This window comes from Gobius niger (genome assembly GCF_951799975.1).
Source record: "Gobius niger genome assembly, chromosome: 10".
Lineage (NCBI taxonomy): Eukaryota > Metazoa > Chordata > Actinopteri > Gobiiformes > Gobiidae > Gobius > Gobius niger.
The window spans coordinates 25,815,917-25,838,555 of NC_136861.1; the positions used below are offsets into that span (position 1 = coordinate 25,815,917).

The 22,639-nt window shown below is 40.4% G+C and overlaps 1 protein-coding gene and 1 long non-coding RNA gene across 2 annotated transcripts in view; both read left to right on the forward strand.

Annotated features, from left to right (window-relative positions):
* LOC306968526 overlaps positions 1 to 14,925 on the forward strand; it is a 266,351-nt gene extending 251,426 nt beyond the window's left edge. The window contains exon 2 of the long non-coding RNA XR_013793262.1: positions 14,657 to 14,925. This is a non-coding gene — a long non-coding RNA (uncharacterized lncRNA). The remainder of the gene's footprint in view (positions 1 to 14,656) is intronic.
* On the forward strand, positions 2,779 to 5,651 carry LOC306968582 (uncharacterized protein). Its single transcript, XM_079563999.1, has 3 exons — positions 2,779 to 4,332; positions 5,163 to 5,242; positions 5,445 to 5,651. Exons 1-3 carry the CDS (start codon positions 3,408 to 3,410, stop codon positions 5,550 to 5,552), a joined length of 1,113 nt encoding a protein of 370 aa, XP_079420125.1. The 5' UTR covers positions 2,779 to 3,407; the 3' UTR covers positions 5,553 to 5,651.
* Positions 14,926 to 22,639: the final 7,714 nt, after the last annotated feature.

Consider the following 22,639-nt stretch of genomic DNA (forward strand, 5'->3'; position numbering starts at 1 on the left):
TTCACTTCTGTTATTCAACTTAAACTGAGAAACTAACATACGATAGACTCATTGCATGCACAGTGAGATATGTATAGCCTTTATGTGTTGTCATTTTGATTATTACGGCTCAGCTTGTAAAAAACCCAAATAAAAAATCTCAGAAAATTTGAATGTGTAATGAGTCTATACCATATACAAGTTTCACATTTTAAGTTGAATAACAGAAGTAAATGCACTTTTTCAAGATATTCTAATTTTATGACGAGCACCGTTATTTTGACACAGGAAAGCTTGTTCTTGACTGCAATGGGACATCATAAAGGTCTTCATTGTGAAAACACACTCCATACTACAAAACAAAACATGATACTACATAATTCACAGTGTGCTTAGAAAAATATGCACCTGCTTAAAGTAAATCATCACCATAGCAGTTTCTATCAGTAATGACGCATTGTACACAATAAGGCTCCTCTCGGTTCTTAAATAAAACTACTACTACTACTACTACTACTACTACTACTACTACTACTAATTATCAGGAAATGCACGCTGCGATACGTAGTTCCAGTTGTGCGTGTGGATTTGGTTAGCGTGACTCACCTGGCACATGGGGACAGCTGATAAGTCCATGAGCAGATCATCATTTCAGATTTCAGCCTGTTCCCATCGCACTCTGGACATGACAGCCACACAATACACTCAGCACAATCTGTGACAGGTACGTCCCATTTCTCCAAAAATCTGCTTCTATTTTTACATTTAGGTATTGTATGCTTTATACGTTTGAGTTAGGCTTGTGTCAATTGAGAAGAAAAAAAAAGGAAAAACGATGATAAATTATTTATGATTTATTAATTATGAGTTGTTGTTTTGAAATCTCTTATATATATTTACAAATCTTGTACATTTAGCATGCAACTACAAAGTGTTTAGAAATTACATTGGGGCATCTTTGTTTGTAGTATAAATTTGCATGCTACAAAAGTAACATTTCATACACTTCTTGCAAATACTCAGATGTGGCGGAATACAAGCCCATCAAAAACATTACATTGAGCAGGTATTACACAAAATGTTCTTGTAGTGGATCTTCAATGTAAACGTAATGCAGTGTTTACAATGCGTAGTAACCAAAGCGAATGGAATAAAGAGCTTAATCTCATCTGATGTGTTAATATGTCCTATTGTGGGAGCGTATGGAGCGGCTAATCCTTAGCAGCAGTAGAGGTGGGATCAGGCTTTGAATAATGGTAGAAATAAAGCAGATTATACCCCTACAATATTTCATTACAGAAACGTTAACCTACTGTTGCATAAGAATTCAGACAGTTTCACAAAACTAGCATTAGCAACGTAGAAAAGCTTCTGAACTGGTAATATATGGATTCAAGTCGTTTATTTTTCTCATACAGTCTTTGAGAATGATAAGAAGCATGGGCCCGTCTCGCCAGAATGTGCCTTGTATTGCAGAACTCCCTTTGGAGCTGTCCAGTGCTGAGCAGCTGAGCAGTACATAGTGCTGTGAGTGAGCCAAAACAGAGGAAAGCCGATTAGTGTTTCTCTTTGTCAGCACAACACACAGTGCGAGGTCAGACAGAGAAAGTTCCCAAAGCAACACAGCAGCAATACACAAGCTGAGCATTTAGATGTATAGTAATATTTTAGGGATTCAGCATATACACAACAGACCAGGCCGCAAATAATCAGTTGTGTACTTGTAAAATTTCAAGGCTGATACATACATACAATATATAGAACAGCTTGGATAAATGACCCAACTTCTTCTTCTTCTATTATTCACATTAATGTAGCTATGTGTATGGTTACCACAGAGTCACTGCTCTAGGCTGGACATTTGTATAGGCCACTGCGTAATCCTAATTTGCTCCAGTGTTTGTTCCACTAGTAAATTTGCCTTTCTTCCTTTATTAATTTCAGTTTGATTCAAAGACTGTTTCTACTAAAGACTTGGGTTGTCAAAAGAGAGTACCCGTATGGATCCATGCACTTTACCAGAAGCTCAAAACCCTGAGCCCCAGGATGACTGTGAGGAACCAGTGAGGATGAACAAAAGCCAATCAGTAACTTCTGAAGAACAGTCCCAGGACAACACAGACCCTGCTCCGCATTGCCCCACTGTCCCTCCCCAGTACTACAGTGTCATGGACGACGAGGGTCTGGATGAGGTCTTCATACAACCACCTTTCCTTCCATCTCGCTCGGACCCAGAAGGGGGCAGCACATGTCAAGCACCAGCCGCCTACACAAGTGTCAGCCTGAGGTCATCTGACGCCACAGCGGCTAAGACTAATCCCCAGTGCTTAGACGGGCACCATGGAGAGAGGCAGCTAATGGCAATTCACAGCCAGGTGAATGAGGAGATGGAAAACGCACTAACAGATTTTGGGGAAGCAGTAAGGAGAAGCTCTTCAGGTGTGATACAATGCACTGGACAAGAACTGAAATTAATGGAGGACAGTGTAATTCGAGACCGTGAGGAGAAAGTTGAAGAAAGAAGTGAGAAACCAGAAGGTCAAACGGAGGAATTGAAACCAGTAGTGGACGTGGACCTTCTTGAGGAGACTGGATTAACCAATGCCGGCCGGAATTCGGAAAGCAATTCTGATGCCACCATAATCCAAAGTCCAGACAGTTCGGGAGAGGAAGGCATTGACAGTGAACCTGTGGGTGTCAGATCTTTGGACAGTGAGCTCAAAGGGTACGACTGGGTAAAGAGAACAAGTGTGGAAGATGTAGAAGAGGCTGTCTCCATTGAACACAAGGATCTAGACACCCAAGAGGAGAAAGCAACAGAAACTAATAAAGATGGCAGGATAGCGACTGAAATATTACACGGCCAAGACCTACTTCAGCGCTTGCAACTGGTTCAACAGCGACAAGATTTGTCTGAGATTTGCCAGCCGAACTCAAAAACGGACGAGTGTTTGGTGAGTAAAGATAATGTAGCCAGGGAAGATCAAGAACTCGTTCAAGAAACTCACGAACAAGAGCAAACAGATCAAGAAACAGAACTTGAAACAGAACATTCTGAGCATTGGGTAATTCATAGGGCAGAAGTAATTCGTTGCAATGAGGAAAGTGATGCCAGAAATTGCGTAGATCTAGCAGTAACTAGTGCAGATGAAGATGTTTGCAAGCATTTAGAACAAGACAAACCAGAAAGTGAGTCTACAGCAAAACAGATTGTCGGAAAAGATCAACCGACTGGAGACAGGGGTTTAGAAGATGAGTGTTGTGAGGCTGAAGCAGCAGTTGAGGAAGAACAAATTGGTGCAGAAGAAAACAATGATAGCGATAATGAGGATGAAAACCAAGAAGCCCAGGTAAGGACATCTTCGCCTCCATTGTCTCCTCAAAAGAGAGACAGTAAGGCAAGTGACAATGAGGAAACGCACTCATGGATGAATGAAAACACAATTCCCTTTCCCTCCAGTCACAGACTTTCTACTGCTGAAACGCACATGGAGAAACAGTTACAGCACGCTTCTCAAATAAGGCGAGATCTACTGAGAGCTGATGGTGTCTTCGACCTCTCTGATAATCCAGACGTGCTAGAGATTCCCTTTAAAAGTAGTGTCTCTCTCGAACAACTCCCAACAAGAGATGACCCTGTTCTGAGTGGCGAAAGGCACTTCTCAGAGCAGAAGATGCAAAAGGAGATCAGTCAGGAAATGCAGAGAGAGCTTGTGCTGGTCAATTTGGGGAAGATCCCAGGAGGGTACAGCAAAGGGGAGAGTCGGCAGATGAAGGACACCAAGCTGCTGTTTGAAGAATTCCAACAAGACAGACCAGAGGGTCCAACGAGGATCAGGAAACCTCAGACCTCAACGTTAAAAAGTCCGATCTACCCGTCTGTGTTGGAGCGCACACGGAGCCTCGAGATGTTTTCACATAAACTGTCTCCCATGTTGAGAACGCATTCGTTCCGTCATGTGTCGCCTTCTGAGAAGGAAAAACATCTGGAGCCGTTCAGGTCACTCAGTCCATCCTTAAGAGACAAAGCACGCTTAAGCCCTTACCCGAAACATGAAAAACTTCCACGTAAGCACAAAAGCATGGACTCGCTCAGCATGATGGCTTCGACAACATCTGTAGATAGAGTGAGAAACTCCAAGGCGGAACCAGCTAGAGAAGGTTCACCACTCCTGAGGGAAAATCCGTTCTTTAAGCTGCGGCCAGCGCTGTCTCTACAGCCGGAGGTGGAGAAGGACATCAGGGAAGCAAAAAAACGAGAGGAAGAGCTACGCAAGCAGAGGTCCAGTTTGTACGGAGAGACAACACAGGTCAGCAAGGAAGACGGGAAGAACTCAGCCCAACTTAAAACAGGTAACATCCAATACAAAACAACGCATCTTTACCCCATGTTTCACCCGAGTAGCCCCAAAACACACGTTTGCAATTTCACATGAACACATCCAACTTCACAACAGATACTTCAAAGTAGATTTTGGCGTGTTTATTAAGATGCAAAAACCACAATGTCAATGTATTTACGAAGTGAGCCTGTACTTTGCTTTGGCAGAAAATGTTACATTTGCAGATTCTTGGAGAAAAGAAAAAAAAAACAAGGCTTTCTTCCTGCATTAACAGTGTCTCTTAACATTCACAAATGTAAGAGGGCCTTTCGTCCCTTTCCTCTCACAAGTTTTTGCTCCTGAAACTGTTCATAAAAGAAAAATTACTTGACAGTCAGTTCCCAAGCACTATATTCTGAGCCAGTCCCAGGCCGTACACCTCTGTGCACAAAGAACCCAGAACGTCTCTCTGCGTCAGCATCAAGCTGGGCTCCTGCCAGACTAACAGACATCTGAGCCTGTCACTGTCAGGGGACACTTCACTCACTCGGACAGGTCTAGGGCGTCGCTCTGCCAAGTGAACTCTTACAAATCTCAAATGAAATTATAAAGGTTAATGTGCGTTATATTGAAGTAGACTAGCGATGTGTGACTGCGAGGGCATGAGCTGTCAGTAACTCATGAAGGGAAAATTAGCGTCACTGAGTGGATCTGAGCTGTGATAAATTATTTTATTCATGACTGTGTGCATCTAGTTACTATTTGAGACACTGACTGATAAACAGGAAGTTATGTTGTGTCACTTCACAACAACTGAATGAGCGTCTTTAAAATGTGCTAATTGTCTCACGTGTCATTTAGATTCAAAGCAGAAAACCACAGGGAAACTGGAGCGCATGTGGCCTCCACCCTCCAAGAAAGACCTGACCAAAGCAGAGCAGGTAATAATAATTTTGTATTGCACTTTATAACCCAGTGTTGACAGGTTTCTCAAAGCACTAAAGGTAGCATGGATTAAAACTAAACCTAAAACCATTTGTTTCATGCTTTTCTCCATGTACATGCAGCTATAATCACGGCTATAATCTGTGTGTAATCTAAGAGTCAAGATAATCTCAATGTCTTTAACTGTTTGTGTCGCAGCAGGAGGCAAGACTTCAGCGAGCGCCAGGGCACAGAGCGGCTCTGTGGCAGCGCTGGGAGTCGGGCTTAATCAACGGACAGACGCCAAGCAGCAGCAACAACGACTAAGAGTATTTTAACCAGTAGAGAAGCAGACACACAAATGTATCGCAGGGATCTCCACCCAGTAGCTTGGGAGCTGCCCTTTTTTGGTAGGTTGCCAAAGACTTCCTACATTTGAGTCACATTTTAGATGTATTTTCTTTTTGTTCTGAACATTTTGAACAGAATTTGCACCAAATAGGTAATAATAAGTAATAAGTAAAGGACAGGGACAAAATTCAAGTCATATTCTTTAATTTTGTGGGAATATCTTGGCAACAAGTCTCATAGTTACACAAGTGTCTTCGAAGCAAACGTAGCTCTCGGATGGTTTTGGTATATGAAAGTAGCTCACTGTGTAAAAAAGGTTGGAGACTCCTTGTACATGGTATATGCAAAATTGCAGTTTGCAATTATCTTGGAGCTTTTTAATCGACCGGTCTATAGCAGCCAATCCTGTGGCAGTAAAAGCATGTGGTTTGGCAAGGAGTTCGACAATGAATGAATAAATTACTACAAATATAATGAATACATTGTGTTGTTTTGAATGGCACTAGACTCAAAAAATATGTGTGGGATTTTTATTGGTTTTGTTTTGTTTTTTGCAAAAAAACAACACAGTTGAATAGAATTGTGTGATTGATCATGATCAATATGAGGACAAACAATGTTCTCCTTTGTTCCACCTCCCAGCTCGACTATATTGACCAGATAAACTTTGAGGCTTTGACCTAGAACAGTTAGCAACTGGGCAACGCAAGGAGGGGTATGATAGATTTGTAGGAAACGATCTCAAAGACACAAGTGACAGATAGATATGTGGAAGTGTGTACAAAATAAAATCATGATGAATTCATACTTCAGTCCACAGCCAGAGGGATGTAAATGTTCACTGAAAGATTATAACAATTCAGTTTGACATCTTGAGTATAGGATGCAGCTCCAGCAGTGCTCAGAATGGCCTAATAATTACTGTATCGGCTTAAGACCAAGTTGTATGTATTGACAATAGGGTTGCAAAATGTATTATAACGCGAGTCATCTGTGTTGCATTTTTCCCAAAGTGAAATGTGAATTTGCCTTTTGACCTTTGGAAGAAAATAAAAACTGTTGGAAATGATTATTTTGTTATTTTGCAGTATATATTTTATCTTAGGCGGTTTGAAATCTTAAAACGACATCAGTTGCCAACAAAGCTTAACAATAATAACAGTAAAAAGCAAGGATGAGCAGTGAAAAATGGAGAAGACTTTCCCTGTCGGACCTGGCGGCACATTTACTCGAGAGAGTTCCGTTTTAGATCGGGCCAAACAGCTTAGAGTCTCTAAGTACCATCTGTCAGAGTCCAGCCTCTGCCAACTCACCCTGGTCATCATAGCACTGTGCGCAATGGCCACACTTCAAACCCAACACATGGGCTTTCATTAGAGCGACTAAAGTCAATTACAGGAAAGGGTAAATGTGATACAACCTCTTTGTTTAGTAGGATAATCAACCTGCACCACCTAACAGGGCACTTTCTCAGCTTTTTCAAACAAGTGTAGAACAAATCTTCTGTTTAAAAACAAAACATACATTCAATAAGAAACATATTGTATTTTCTATGATAACAGTCACAGCACCATTCACTAGAGGCACCATAATCACTTACAGGAACAGTGACCAAGTATTATTGAAATAGTTTAAAACTCTCTTATTTTAGTATTATTTTAATTTAGTCCTGTAAACACATCTTGTTCCTTTATGTCAAATTCATAGAAATATAATTTTGTGTGTGTGACTACATAGGTCCCACGTTCTTCTTCCACCACCAGTACATACCTGCTGCCTCTAGAGGGCAGTATTGTCTCAATCCTGCCATTCTTCCACGATTCAGACGTGTTGTTTACAAGACACAGTTCTAGGAATGCTGTAATGCAGCCCTCCCTGAACCCCCGCAGGTCACAGCCCCCTTGTAGATCCAAAGATCCCACAAGGCCCTCAAGTCATTTCAAAATACTCTTTTTAAAGAGTGTGTAATGTTCATTAATCTTAGCATAATATTTACATAACTCTTTGCAAATAATAGCAATTACAGGCTAAACAAATGCGACCTTTAAAATTCAATACATTTTTAAGTGAATGAGTGATCAACTTTTGTAGGCCCCTTGTAGTGTCTCTGAGGCTCCCCAGTCGTCTCCGCACCCCACTTTAACAACCAATGCTATAATGCATTCAAAAAATGACCTTAAGCTTAACTAACAAACTAAAGATTAACTACGGAGTCAATGAATAACTATTAGCGTCATGGACCATATTCTCCTTCCCAACAACATAACAATAGGAAGAATTCATCAGAGACTAAGGGTACACCAAGGAGGCTTCTTATGTAACTGTGGTCATTGATGTGGCTGTGACTCATCGCCTGTACAAAATGAAATGGCAGCTTGCCAGCATTTTCGTATGTGCATAATACAGGACAATGTTGCACAATGGCAGGGGTAAAAGTGCGTCACTTACTGCAGAAGAACGTGGGTGGTACTTCTTTAAATGCTTGGCTAACACTGACTCATTCATGATGAAAAAAAAAAAGGTCTGTTCCTGCAAAATATGACAGAGAAAGGGCATTTCAAAAGAGTGAAGGGTGGGCGGGATGAGAAGTTCGGTTCATGGACAATATGTGCTCACGACTTTCTGGATGTCATCATTTAGATAGAGGGCAGCAGGGGCCTCTCACTCTATGGGCAATTCTTTTCTTTTTTTTCCTTTTTTTTTATAAGAGATGATCAAATAGAGAATCCACAAATGTTGAATCTTTGACACATATCTTATGGATATTTAGTTTTTTAGCTTAATGACCTTTCAAGTGATACAATTGTGCAATTAAATAATGCCATTACATGTTAACGCTACAGTGAAACATATCTATTTTATACAGACAGGAACATTAACTTTAAGGTAGATTTTGTCTCTTGTGGACTAGAAAAGAAATCCCTGATTGATATTACAGACCTTTATATCAGGGTGGCTCTGTTGATATCGTGCATTTGCTGCTGATTGAACAAGAGCTTGATCCAATCACAGGCACAGCAAAATGCTACAATCACAAGAACATATACTAAAGGTAAAAACAATCATTATTTTTGCTTTGTTTATGTGCAGAAGTAGATATTGCGTTTCTTGTGGTTATGGTTAACAAGTATATCTATAAATAAAGATCGTTGTTATTGTTGAGCTCATGGTAATACAGACTCGAAAAGATCAGCACAAGCGACACAAGATAGATTTTTGTGTGAATTCACAAAACTTCTGCTTGTCAAAATAAGACAGTGTAAGATATAAATTAAGGACAATTCTACATGAGTTACACCACATTATTGTTAATCTACTAGTCGCATTACTGTTTTCTGTTAAATGGGTGACATGCAGTACAACATTATACTTGACAATGGGACTTGTGCTGTTGCAAAATGGTGTGCTGAAATTACATAAACACTCGCATAAAACATAATTGTGTAGTCGCTGTGCCAAATAATCATCCCGCCCGAGAGGGAAGGCTGAATTCATACATAAAGAAAAACATTGCATACGCCCATTCTGATCCCCAGCCAGTAACCTCACCTGAAAGGTTTAGTTACTCTCTTTGACGAGGGCAACTGAGTTTCATAGGAATTCATGTGTCCTGAACAGACCTGTATCAAGCCACCCATCCTCAACAGGACCTGCAACATATCACAGTATAGCTTAGGCTTGATGAAACTCCAGTTGACTATTATTTAAGCTCTGACATGTAGAGAACATTGTAAGTGCGAGAGATTTAACACTATCATTTAGGCTGACGACGGTGTTTTCAGTTCAAGGATAATAAATCAATGCACAATTGCGCCTTCATGTTTATTTACGTTCTGTTTGCGCATGATGGCAGGTGAAGTCAGGACACGGGACATAAATTATAGTAAAATAATGTAATAAAAGTATATTATATATTAAAGTAATGAATCTGACACTGTATTTGTCTGGGTTCACAAGCATTAAAGGAACAGGCCACCGTTTTATCCATACTGAGATATGTTCTTACCTGCGCTCAGTCACGCAAAAAGGCCGAAGATGTTAGCATTAGGGAAGCACCGATCTAATACTGGTATCGTATACCCAAGCCGATATTGGAAAAAATACGATATCGGGTATCGGCTACAAATATCTGATACTGAACCTCGATTTAGGTATTTACCACCTAAAGTGAATATGGGCATGCTGTATATCATTTTAAAGCTAAGCTAACCTGGAAAATTCAATTGCTGAATTAGTTTTAACCTCCACAAATGTATTCTTGATCGCGGCGCTAGCAATAGCATGCTAAAGCTAGCAGGTGCATGCTAATGCTAACGAAAACTAATACAGGCTGGAAATAGCCACTGCTGAAGCCAAGTGTTTGTATTTTAGTTTAAGAAATTACTGATCTAACATATTTGTAATGATCAGATCACTTCATGTGAGTTTTTTTTTTTTTATATTGATGTAGCCTGTCATATAACCAAGGAAAACTAGTAGAAAAGTCCAGTGATCCTTATTAAATGTTTATTCATGAGTTTATCAATGGATATAATTGATAATTGATCTATAAAATTAATCTTAAAATGGACAAAAGAGTCAATTCAATTTTTCACTCAGAGAAAGCCACGTTTAAGAAAGTCTCTTGGTATCGGTAAATATCAGATATCGGCAGATACTCAAACCCCAGTATCGGTAAAGCTGGATTGGTGCATCTCTTGTTAGCATTTAGCCTCTCCTCCTCTCCTCAATGGGCCAAACGAGGGTGAAGTTAGAACCAAGCTTTTCCACATTTTCTCAATTTAAATACGGCTACGTGAGTAGATATACGATCCACGTATAGTTACAGAAAATGTAACATGTTCAAAGCGGATAAAAAGGGGTACTATATTGTGAGGCGTAATAACACCTTAGGAGCACTTCGACGTCCACGCAGTAATATCTTCACTTTACTGTCAATGTCAATGTGCTCCTAGGTACACGTTTGGGCCCATCGGGGAGAGGAGGAGAGGCTACATGCTAACAACACCTTTGGTCTTTTTGCATGACTGAGCACACGCACAAAGACCAGACAGGTACACATCAAATCGTCAGGTAAGAACGTATCTCAATATGGAAACACGGTGGCCTGTTCCTTTAACATCAATCTGAGCTGTACACTGAATAATTGGAAGCATTCACTTCTGAGAAAAGACTGCCACATGAACTGCTGAACTAAAACAACATCACCTGCAGAGGTACAAGGTAAGCAGCTTTCAACGATGAATCCTCCTCCTCATTGTCTTGTCTTTTACTGAGATATTTGCAGTAATAGCAATATTTTAATTGCGAGTTGTGCGAGTTGTCCAACCATAGTTTTAAAAAATAAGTCCTTTATATTATAATTCAATACGTTGTCGAAACTCAATTTGGACAATGTAAAGTCGACTATAACAAACCATAAAAAGGTGGCGTCTTCATCCAACAATTATTGATTTAGTGCTTAACAGCAGCTTGATGCCATTGAACATTACATTCGACATAAACAAGCTACTCCAGCACCTCATACCACCTTTTTGGAATAGGATATCTTTTTCACAAACAATCAGAGAAGAGAACACTTTGTAATACCAAAAGCCTCTATTCTTGGAAGCACTCTTCTGTGAAATATCCTTAATGTTGGTTAACGGAAGAAGACGAAAACAACCACTATATAGGTCACTGGATGTGGCTGGAGTAAACATGAGGTGGTTTGGAGCGTGTTGATGCCGCTGTTGAACTCACGTCCACACAAGGCTTTATGTAGTGATGGTGGTGGTGATGAGAGCGATCCAGCCTGTCTGACATCAGCGCCCCTCAGTAACACGTGCCTAATGACTCATTCTTTCCACTTTCAGCTCCTGTTGACAGATGCGCATATTTCAAACTGATCTAAATCACCCCACATGTTCTCTTTTGTGTAGATATCAACAGCCCCTGTATTGATCCGTGTTTCCAGATGAGTTCAGTTACTCAAATACATGTCCACTCATAAATGGAGTACTACACACAGGTTTTCCCTCAATCCAGCAATTGTTTTGACAACTTTACAAATCTACTGTATACAGGTTTATTTGGAAACCTGTCTATCCAGCACTGCACGACGACAAAAGCTCTAGATTCCACCATTATCCCGTTCCCCCCACACAAAGGCCGGTATTCTGCCTGTGTATTCTCCCAAACACAGGCTGCAGTATGAAGTAATGACAGCCGCACACAGCGCACTCTGGCTTTGTGAATACAACTATTGTCCCGGACAGACCCTTCACTTGGCTTCTCCACAATGTCCCTGTTGCACAATCAAAACTCAATTTGTCCGACTCTATGAGCTCACATTACAGCAATTCCCACACCTCTCGTTGCTTTACCCTCAAGTGTTGGTCATACAGGAGGGTAAAGTGACGAGAGGACCGGGAATTTGATTTCACAACTGAAGATAACACAGATAAGTTACAACAACAGGAAGAGAGGGATATTGTAGTGTTTAACTAAACACATATTAAACATTGTTGAGTAAGATGATGTGAGTAAACTTTAGCAAATGATATAATTTTCACATTACTCTAACAATAATAAGCTCATATAAACCTAACACCAGCGTTTGTAATGCATTATCTAACACATGCAGACGTGATACTAAGTTAAGTTATTCTTTATTAATCCCCGTAGGGAAATTCGTTCTGTGTATTTGACCCGTCCCGTGAAGCCAGGCTAATGGTCAGAAACATCTGGCCGGAGGATTAACCTATTGTACAAGTTTTTAGAGGTAGGGGAAACCGGAGTGCCCAGAGGAAACCAACGCAGACACAGAGAGTACCTGTAAACTCCACACAGAAGAAGACAGAGATTGAAACAATATACATTGTTATCAATTGTGCAGCGCTAGGACTGTTTATGCTGTAACTTGATTTCATTCAAGTATGTTTAAAACATAAAGAGATGTGGAATAAGAATGGGTCATGTCAAGTTTATGAAGCTAAACTTTCTTTCATTTGATGTTTTTTCTTACGCAAGGCTCTTACGCAATCACCTTAATATGAGGTAATGTTAGGACAGACAGTGGAATCAGATGAACCCAAATATAATGCGAGTTATTAAGACTGAGTCGTAACTCGTTTGTTTAGTAACATGGCGCGTGTCCAAGTTCTGCATTAAAATCTGTCAGTGTTCCTTTTCACTGGAGCACAGGCCCAACTTGAATGTTCAGAGCAGGAATGTTGTTGGAAAACCCACAGATTTCCACACAAACACGGCCTGATCTGACCCTAGAATATTCTCATCTGCTCCATAGCAAGAGTCAAGCACACAAGCAGCAGGAAGCTACATCTGATGAAACGGATGAAACATTTTACGCAACTCTAAAATGATCAGATGTTTGAGACTTTACAGGGACACGGCAGAAATCTAACAAAATTCCACATGTTTTGGACTAACATTTAAGAGACAGATCAAAACAACTATAGAACTTTTTTGCCAAAAAAAAAAATTGAGATAATGTGACTATTCAGACACAATATTTACTTAAGTAGAATACTATGACTAACTGTTTGACTAGATAAAAGACTGATTCATAAGTCTTGGAGTGACTTTTGATACTTGTTTCAAATTTGATAAACACATTGGATCTGTTGTAAAAGCTAGCTACTTCCAACTGAGACTCCTTGCGAAAATCAAGGCCTACTTGCCACATAAAGATTTAGAGAAAGCGATCCACGCCTTCATCACTTCAAGGTTGGATTATTGTAACTCCCTTTACACAGGGCTGGACCTGAAATCCCTCCAGCTCCTGTAGGGAGTCCAAAATGCCGCAGCCCGCCTGCCTTTCAAATTTGCTGGCACCTAAGTGTTTGTCAGAGCTGCTGCAGCTCTACTGTCCTTCCAGAGCTCTGAGGTCTGCAGACCAGCTCCTTTTGTCTGTTCCTAAATCCAAGCACGTGTCCGGAGGTGACCGAGCCTTCTCAGTAGCGGCCTCGAAACTTTGGAATAGCCTTTTTCTACATGTACCCTCAGCTCAGTCTATAGAGGAGTTCAAAACCAAATTAAAAACTCACCTTTTTGCTTTGGCCTTCGGTTCTATGTAGACCATGTAGTTTGTGCCTTTATATTACCTGCGTTTAAGTTTTATTGTGTTTATTGTACATATTGTTACTGTAGTTGTGCAGCACTTTGGATCGACTAAGCTTGTTTTTAAATGTGCTTTACAAATAAAATAAAATGACATTGACATTGACATCATGTTTTAGTGGAGGCACAATCCAAAATAATAATAAACTCTTATATACAGTATCCAAACCTGTAAAACATGCTAAGGGGAATAATCATTACGATTATATGAAATTAGAAAACTGGCACAGAGTGTCCCGGCTTCCAGAACTGGGTCAGATGTTTTAAATTACTAGAATAATTACAAAAGCTAGTACATTTGATTTAGCTTTACCAGATTTCTTGAGTGACAATTCCCCGTGACGGTACGTGACTATTTACTCTGTGCTCTTTGTTTAAAGTACATTGTGTTTCCCTCATCAGTTGGTTCTGCACGCACGACTGGTGAGGCCGACGCAGCATTAAAGCACAGAATAACGTGTCCCAGTCACACAAACAAATACTTCCACTCTGCTCTCTGGATTTAAATGCTTTTGCACTGAAACATATCCGCTCAGTACTTTTCAGAATGCTGCTGCTTGTACACGATACATTAGAGGTGGCTTGTATAAAACCTTTTGTCAATTGCCATACCTGACTGTAGCCATAATGTTTCACTTTCTCACGCTCAGTCAACCTGGCCTATTGTACATGTTTTAGTGCTAAGGGAAACCAACACAGGCACAGGAAGAACATGCAAACTCCAAACAGAAAGACCCCACCTTTGCTATGAGGCAGGAGCACAAACCTCTGCTCACCGTGCCATCCTTTGCCGTACAGGAAATTGGCCAAATTTTAGCAAAGGTGCAAGTCAGAACGAAAACCTTCCAAACAATTGATCCTGTGAGAGCACTGTGATGGAAAGTCAATTTGATACAATTAAAGGGCATCAACAACCCCCCAAAAACAAAGGGAATCACTGTAAAAAAGTGTTTTTAAAGGGGCAAGATGCAAGTTAGTCATCTTTATGCTCACTACTGCCACCTCAGGTCTTATGCGTAACTGCAGCTTCTATATTAAGCTCGTGCATGACGGCAATTCGGACCCGAAAAGCACCTTTCTGAGTGACAGTGCAGGATTTTAGAGGCAGTTGTGGTCAACAGGTCTGGGCTCATTTTACACATTAGGACATGGCTGGAACATGTAGGGGAATGAAAATACTTAGTTTTAACATTTTCAAACTCCGTATAGTCCCTTTAATAGCTTTTTCGCACTTGTTTATGTCGGTAGTTGCTTCCCTTATAAGACCTCCAGGATATACTGCACAACACTGTGTGATTCTGATTCTTTTAATGTTTTGCACTCCATTCGATCTGTCCCTTTATGCAAACAAGCTTGATTTCCAGGAGAGTCGACTGGTCCACGCTCTCAGAGACCTCCTTGTGATTCAGTGGTCAGGGAGATCTCGGAGCGCTGAAGGTAACGCTGAGACTAAGTGCTTTGTGGCATCAGTGTTGTGGTGATGCTGAGCGCCCGGGACATATTGCGCCACTGTCATGTTGACGTGAATCATCTGGAAAGTGGGCCATCTATATCCGTCCTCCCTCTCGTTATGAACACATTATGTAACATCACAGCCGCTTTATATAACCCGCTGAGGCACAGTGCTTCTGCCTAATAATCCCCACCCGTCTAAGTGGGTCACTGATAACATGCACTTGTCGAATGTGCTTGAGCGAATTCGCGTCTGACTACGATAAGTTCTATTTTTGCCGTACTAACTGGACAGTAAAGTGGAAATTCAATCACTTTCAGACCACTGCTCCTCTTGGCGTGTGCCCAAGGGCCTATAGGTTTTGACCCAGATCTGGAGCTGAAGGATTAACCTACTGTGAATGTTGTAAGCAGATTGGGGCACCTCAACAAAAAACAACCACAACAAGGAGAATATGCTCACTCTAATGGTTGCAACATACAGCAGAGGTCTAAACAAGGTTCATGTCTCAAAATTTTAGGGGTGAATCAATAAATATATTCTCACAATATGTTTTCAATCCAAAAAGAATATGTTTTGTCTTGGGCTCTTTTTTGGCTCAGTTCAGTCCAGATTTGATCCATCTCCATCTGAACCTGGTGGTACTTGGAAGGTCAGATATTTCATGAGGTGGTAGTTGATGTAATACGACTGGGCTGAGTCATATATGGATGTTCGGGAAAATACACAAAGCACTGAACTCCTTGAAGAGACGACTTACACAGGATTCAATTAACATTCCTTCTTCGATTATTCTGATTTCACTGGGCCAGTCATTTGGCAGGCCAAACATATTCATATTTTTGGGATAAATGACAAATTCAGAACCATCATTGCTCAAGTAGAATTCTAAAAAGTGTAATTATATTCCTTAAGATGAAGCCCATTGAAAAACCACAGCAGCAGATAAAGTATTATAATAGTGCATCATAATACATGTGACTGGCACTTGTCATTTCAGCCCTATTGGCATCTAAAGGTCATTCCAGCTCTATTAGCCTGATGCCAAGCATACACCAGAGGCACACCTCTACTTAATATGCATAGACAAGCCAGTGTTGGGGGTAAAGTATTACAAAAGTCACAAAAATATATAACTTTTTTCAGTAACTAATGAATATCACATATTACTTGCACAGAATACAGGAATATATTAGTCATTACAATTCAGTAACTCGAGTTACAAGAGCATTTAAATGCATGATTGAAAAAATGCCAAACTCCCCCCAAATAAAATGCAGCATAACAAATGAAGTTGGACACTGGTGTATAAGATCTGCACAAAACACAAGAGAATGGGGAAAGTGAAGGAAAAGGAAATCTCTGACTGCACTTTTGCTCAGTGGCATCATTACTTTATTCAGTTTGTATTTTGAAAAGTAACTCAAAGTTAGTCTCGCCAACCAGACTCACTTTCAAAGGAAGTGACGCAGCGATATGGAGCCTACCGACCAATCAGAGCAGCTCCCTGAACGGGCGTCACGTTGTTGCGCCTTTGTTTTGTAGTTTTTCAACACAAGCAACCACTTCCCGTAATGCTCCGGTATGCTTGTATTCTTAAGTTTTTCTGACATAAACGACAGAAGTCATTTACTGAACTCCGTGTGACAGGAGCGCCATTGTTAATGTCCGAATGACGACAACTTTCTTGTAGCTGTTTCTGTCGTCACAGCCGCTATGTTCTCATTGGCTGCTCTGCGCTTCGGTTGTCCCACATTAGTCCCGCCTCAAGCAGTAGCTTTTCTACGACAGGGTCGCCAGACTAGTCTCCTGTTTATTAATTAATAAACATCAGAGATTAGTCTGGATGCCAGGCTAACTCAAAGTAGTGTAATACATGTAATACAAATATATTACATTTTTAGAGCTATAATCACTAATATAGAGTAACTTGCCCAACACTTTAGCAGGTGAGGAGCCTCCTCAGTGAGAGCATAAGCTATTGTGACGATTAACACAGTTAACACACGACCAAATGAACTTTTTTGGATTAAAAAGACGCTGTGGATTTTAGCAATGGCAGAGCATTATCATTTATTTGTTATGGGAATTTGCCAGTGTACAGACCAGATCATTTGGCGGGCATTTTTCAAGAAGCTACGAGTTAGAGTCTTTGCTTCTGTTTGTTTCTGCAACAAATGAGGACAAAAGAGAACTGAGGAAAGTAAACCTCAAAAGTGCAGAACCTTTACTCAGTCACAGATGGATGGTTGCACGGGGCATCATTTAGGTCAAGATTCACATCGCGATGTGTGTTGTTTGAGCACAAACCAGCTGTTTTTGCAGCCCTTTGTTGTTGTGTCCAAGTTGGTGCATAAGGATTACTTGATATTTCTAAACAACAATTAAGACTGCATTAAAGCTACTACTACCTGAATCAAATTTGTGAAAGTTTATAGGTAGTTGAGTAAAACACGTTTCCAGCTCTCACAGACCCTCCTGCACATCCCTCCTGTTGACCTGAGTTAATGAGAAGTTCAAACGTGAACAGGGCGGACCGCCAATGCTAACACTGTGCTTATCTTAGCCTCTGACTTCCTGGTTTGCGCTGGGGGGAAATTTGCTGTATTTAGACACAGTCTGTTTATCTGTTGCAAATGTCACGATTACCACAGCTTTAATGGATGTTACCTTGTAGGAAGTCTTGCTCACCACAAAAGTTTGCTTTATGTTTCAAAACAAACTTCAAGTGTTGTCTGTATAAAGCTGTTTTAGAATCGTTTTTACATAACGCCTTTCAGGATCTTTTGAATAATCCTCCTCAGACGTACCCCTTTCCTGCGTATCATGTCTTTTAAGAGTGTTTCATAATCCGCCCCTCACCCCAAACCATCAGAAGTGGTTGCTCTGGAGACGCATTGACGCACATAGGGTCTAAATATAGCGGCACTTGAAGGGGGGCAGGTCTGGGGCAGTTCCAGTGTGTTCTCCCCAAGTGTGTCAGAGGCTGAAGTGACGCGGATGTTTTCAGCGCCGACAGGAGGTAACAGGAAGCCTGGTGGTTTCCCGGATAAAGCTTTACCTGGCACCTACAAGAGGACTGGGAGAGAGTCTGTGCTGTGTGTGTAAACAGAGAAGATGCTTGGAGGTTGGATAACTTTTGACGAATCCTGGCCACAACTGTCAATCACAAACTGCTTGAAATAGAAATTCATTAACTGCAATATTTACTTTTGCCATTGCGATTGACTGCAGAGTAATGCTGCAGAAAGTATTCAATTTATCTTATTGTAAAATGCCATGTCATCCTACTTTGCCAGCGCTGCAGCATATAAGCCACAGTGGTTTCTTTTAGCGTCTGACTGATTGCTTTAATTGAAGAACTACAGGGCCGTGTAAGAATTGCCATGTATACAACAACGACCACGGGTCACTTATCACACGATAAAGGCCAGTTCACTGTTACATCACGTCATGAAAAGCTAATGCTGTTCCTGTTGATGCTGAACGGATTGTTACGCAAGTTAACCCTGAGTCAGCGCTTAGGGATTATGCACATAGGTCCTGACCAGGATCATGTTGAGTCATGGTACAGTAAGTCCTTATACCGGGGTGTCTAGTCTTTTTTCGACTGGGCCGCACTCAGTAGAGGTCAGATATATTACTTCACCTCTTGTATTAAAAGTAGCAAATTCAATAATATGTTGACTATGCTTTTTCCTTGAATATTCTTCAAGTAAAAAACATGAATGGATCTTCATTTATTTTACATATAAATATATAGAGAAAGGATTGTTTTATGTGAAGCTATAGGAGTAAATCAGTCACTTTGGTTTGATTTAACCTCACCATGTGGACCAGTTACAGTTTAAAATGGCATAATGATATTTGCACATTGCTTTAGAATCAGGTGGATCCAGTGGTAATCAATTTCTTTTGCCAAAATGACTCGAGAGACACAAGGGGGGCAGCAGCTCAAAATGTACTATATTGTACTAAAAGCAATTTAAAATGTGTTAATGTGCGTTTTTTGTAGTATTTTTGTTCCTTTTATTGCATTACGTTTTAGTCGCACTTGTATTGCTTATTCGTTGCATTTTTGTCATGTTTTTAGCGCATGTTTGTTGCTTTTTATCACATTTTTGCTACTTCTTTATCCTCGTTTTTGTTGCTATTTTGACAGGTGACTTCTAGAAGCTTTTGGATTTGGGTAAAGCAAAACTGTAGAAAATGTACTGGGTTCAGAGGGTAAACATGCATTCTTGATGAAATTCAGTGAACTTCAGGTAAACCACTGCAAGAGGTTACGTGAGGTAAGAAGAGTACAAAAGAAAGAAAAGTTTGAACAACAAATTCAGTGACACCCATGAAACACAAGGGTTAAGTACCGAGCTAGAGAAACACTCGCTCACAAACACTCGGAGTTATGAAACAGCCCCCAAGACGACCAAACTGAGTCATCGCTTATTTTTAGCTCCGGAGATACATTCTGGTCTGTGTATGCTATAGACACACTCTTACATAAACGTTTTTGTGCGAGTGTCCAGGGAATAGCCAAAGCATCCACAGTTCTGTCGATGTTACACGGTTTTCAGACGTTAAGTAAACAACACGAGCGTCTGGGCAGCGAAGCATTGTGTCAGTTCTAAGCTATGCACTCTTGAGGTATTTCAGTGAGCAATAGGTGTCGACTTACATCACGACATTCAACAGCCATGATGCGCTAAATCGAGACGGGGCCGCCAATATGCAACAGATTTTTAGTAGTGTAGTCTGTCAGTTTCCGTCCAAAATCAGATCGAACATTTATGGTGCTTCTTTTAATATTTCATCACACAATTGATATTTGTTAATGCCAACAATCATCACTTTTGGTGAAAACAACCAACATTGCAGCAGATATTGTGGAGAAACAAAGTTACAAGGGAAGATCAAGTCTGGTGAGACACGAGTAAGTGGGCAAAAAGTGTTCTCTAAAATAAAATTTAAAAAGACTAAAAGGTTTTTTTAAGGTTTCAAAGTGTATTTTCTCTCTCATTACAGTGAGTTGCATAAGTATCCGCCCCCTTTAACTTTTAGTGCAACCAATTGCCTTGAGAAGTTGCCTGATGATTTCTGAATGATCACATGTTGCCCTAATGACTAAATAGAGTCTACCTGTGTGTAATATAATGTCAGTTCAAATACAGCTGCTCTGTGATGGTCTCAGTGGTCTGTTCAGAGACTATTGTGGAGCAGAAGCATCATGAAGTCCAAGAACACACCAGACAGGTCGTGGATAAAGTTATTGAGAAGTTTAAAACTAGGTTAGTTTATGAAAAGATTTCCAAAGCTTTGAACATCTCTCAAAGTACAGTTAAATACACTGCAAACCTACCAAGACCCGGCCTTCCTCCTCAATTTACTGACCGAACAAGGACAGCACTGACCAAAGCTGTTACCAAGAAGCCAATGATGACCCCGGATGAACTGCAGAGAGTAACAGCTCAGGTGGGGGAAACTGTACACAGAACAACTATTAGTCGTACACTGCACAAATCTGGCTTTTATGGAAGAGTGGCTAGAACAAGCCGTTTTTAAAAGAAAACAATAAGAGGAAACACCCTCCCCCCTGTCAAACATGGTGGTGGCATCATGCTCTCGGGCCGCTTTTCTTTAGTAGGGACAGGGAAGATGGTTCCAGTTGATGGGAACATGGATGGGGCCAAATACAGCGATTGGATGAAAACCTGTTAAGAGTCTGCAAAAGACTTGAAACTGGGGCGGAGGTTCACCTTCCAGCAAGACATCGACCCTAAACATAAATCCAGACCAACAATGGAATGGTTGAAAACAAAAAATCCATGTGTTAGAATGGCCAAGTCAAAGTCCAGACCTAAATCCAATCGAGAAGCTGTGGAAAGATCTGAAAACTGTGGTTCACAAGCGCATCTAATCTAACTGAGCTTGAGCAGAAGAATGGGTAGTCTCAAGATGTGCAGGACTGGTACAGACAAACCCCAACAGATCGGCAGCTGTAATTGCAGCAAAAGGTGGTTTCACAAAGTATTAACTCAGGGGGGTTGATACTTTTGCAAACCCCACTCTTCAGTTTTTATTTATGAAAAAAAGTAAAAAATAATGTAGAAATTTCACTGCAATATTGTGTCTTTTACATAAAATTTGTATTTATGTTTAATGTTTCACGTCTCACCAAGAAAAATGTCTAGTTTGTGAACCTGTTTACAAACAATGGCAATAAAAACTATTCTGATTCTGATTCATAGCGTGGTAAAATGTCAAAAAGTTAATACTTATACTTATGCAACCCACTGTCAGTAGCTTTTTGTGACCTTAGCAAAGGCTTACAATATTACCGCACTTACTTTAACTTGAGTAAATGTACTCTTTTATCTTTTATTATTTCTACACTGTGCCTTGATAAGGCTGCGCCAAACATTAAAGGTCAATGCACGCACTTACAGTAAATGGCAAGAATCTGAACCTGATGACTGGACGACTTATGATTAGTCTTGATCGTGTAGAGCAGGGGTCACCAACCTTATTTCAGCTGAGGGCTACTTTAAGAGCATTAAGTTGTTCGAGGGCTACCAGTTAAAAACAAATCCTAAAGACTTAAACGTACACTGTTCACTTATAGGATATTGACCCCATATTATGTTAAAATAGCTTTATTCTAAACTCATACTCAGTCACAAGAACCGAAATAACTGTAATTTTAAGAATTAGATTCAAGAAAATGAAGCGTTTTACACTTTAGAAAAAGTCCCAAGGGCTACTGGACATGCCCCAAAGTGCCCCTGGGTGCCCGCGGGCACCAAGTTGGTGACCCCTGGTGTAGAGGTTCGGGGCAGGCAAACCAGATCATCTATGACACCATGATTCAGAGTTCAAAAACTAGTTTGTAAAACTTATAAATTTGGTGATATTTTATGCATGATAGTTCATCTTTTCTTCTCCAAGCTCTGGAAACGTACTAAGTTTTTTCTTTTCTTTTTTTTTTTTAACATGACTGTTTTTAGATAATCAGACTTGAGTCACCCGTGGCAACAAAGGAAACCCTCCTCCACAGATCACACAGTTAGGTTAAACACAATTTTTCCATAAATCTAAGAAAAATACCCTTTGGAACCAAATGAGGTTGAAGCAGCACAGTGACATAGAGTGGCAGAAGATACGATATTGTAAGTAAGTATGTAAGTACGAGTGCAGAAACATGGTTGAGCATGATTTGAGTTCAAAGGTGAATGTGCATGAAAAATCATCATCAATTGTAATGTAATGTTATTATCTCATAGACTTCGTTTACATCCAAAATGAATTGGGTCAAGTGAAGTATAATGGTTAGTTCAATACAAAGCAAGCATTTCTTCTGCTTGTCGAACATTAATATGCTTCAGGGATAACATGCACTCAGTTGCGTTACGTACATGTTGTTTCGTAACTCATTAGATAATGTTATGGAGGGCTGAGCAGATCAACAATGTTATAACACTCTTGTTTTGTAACG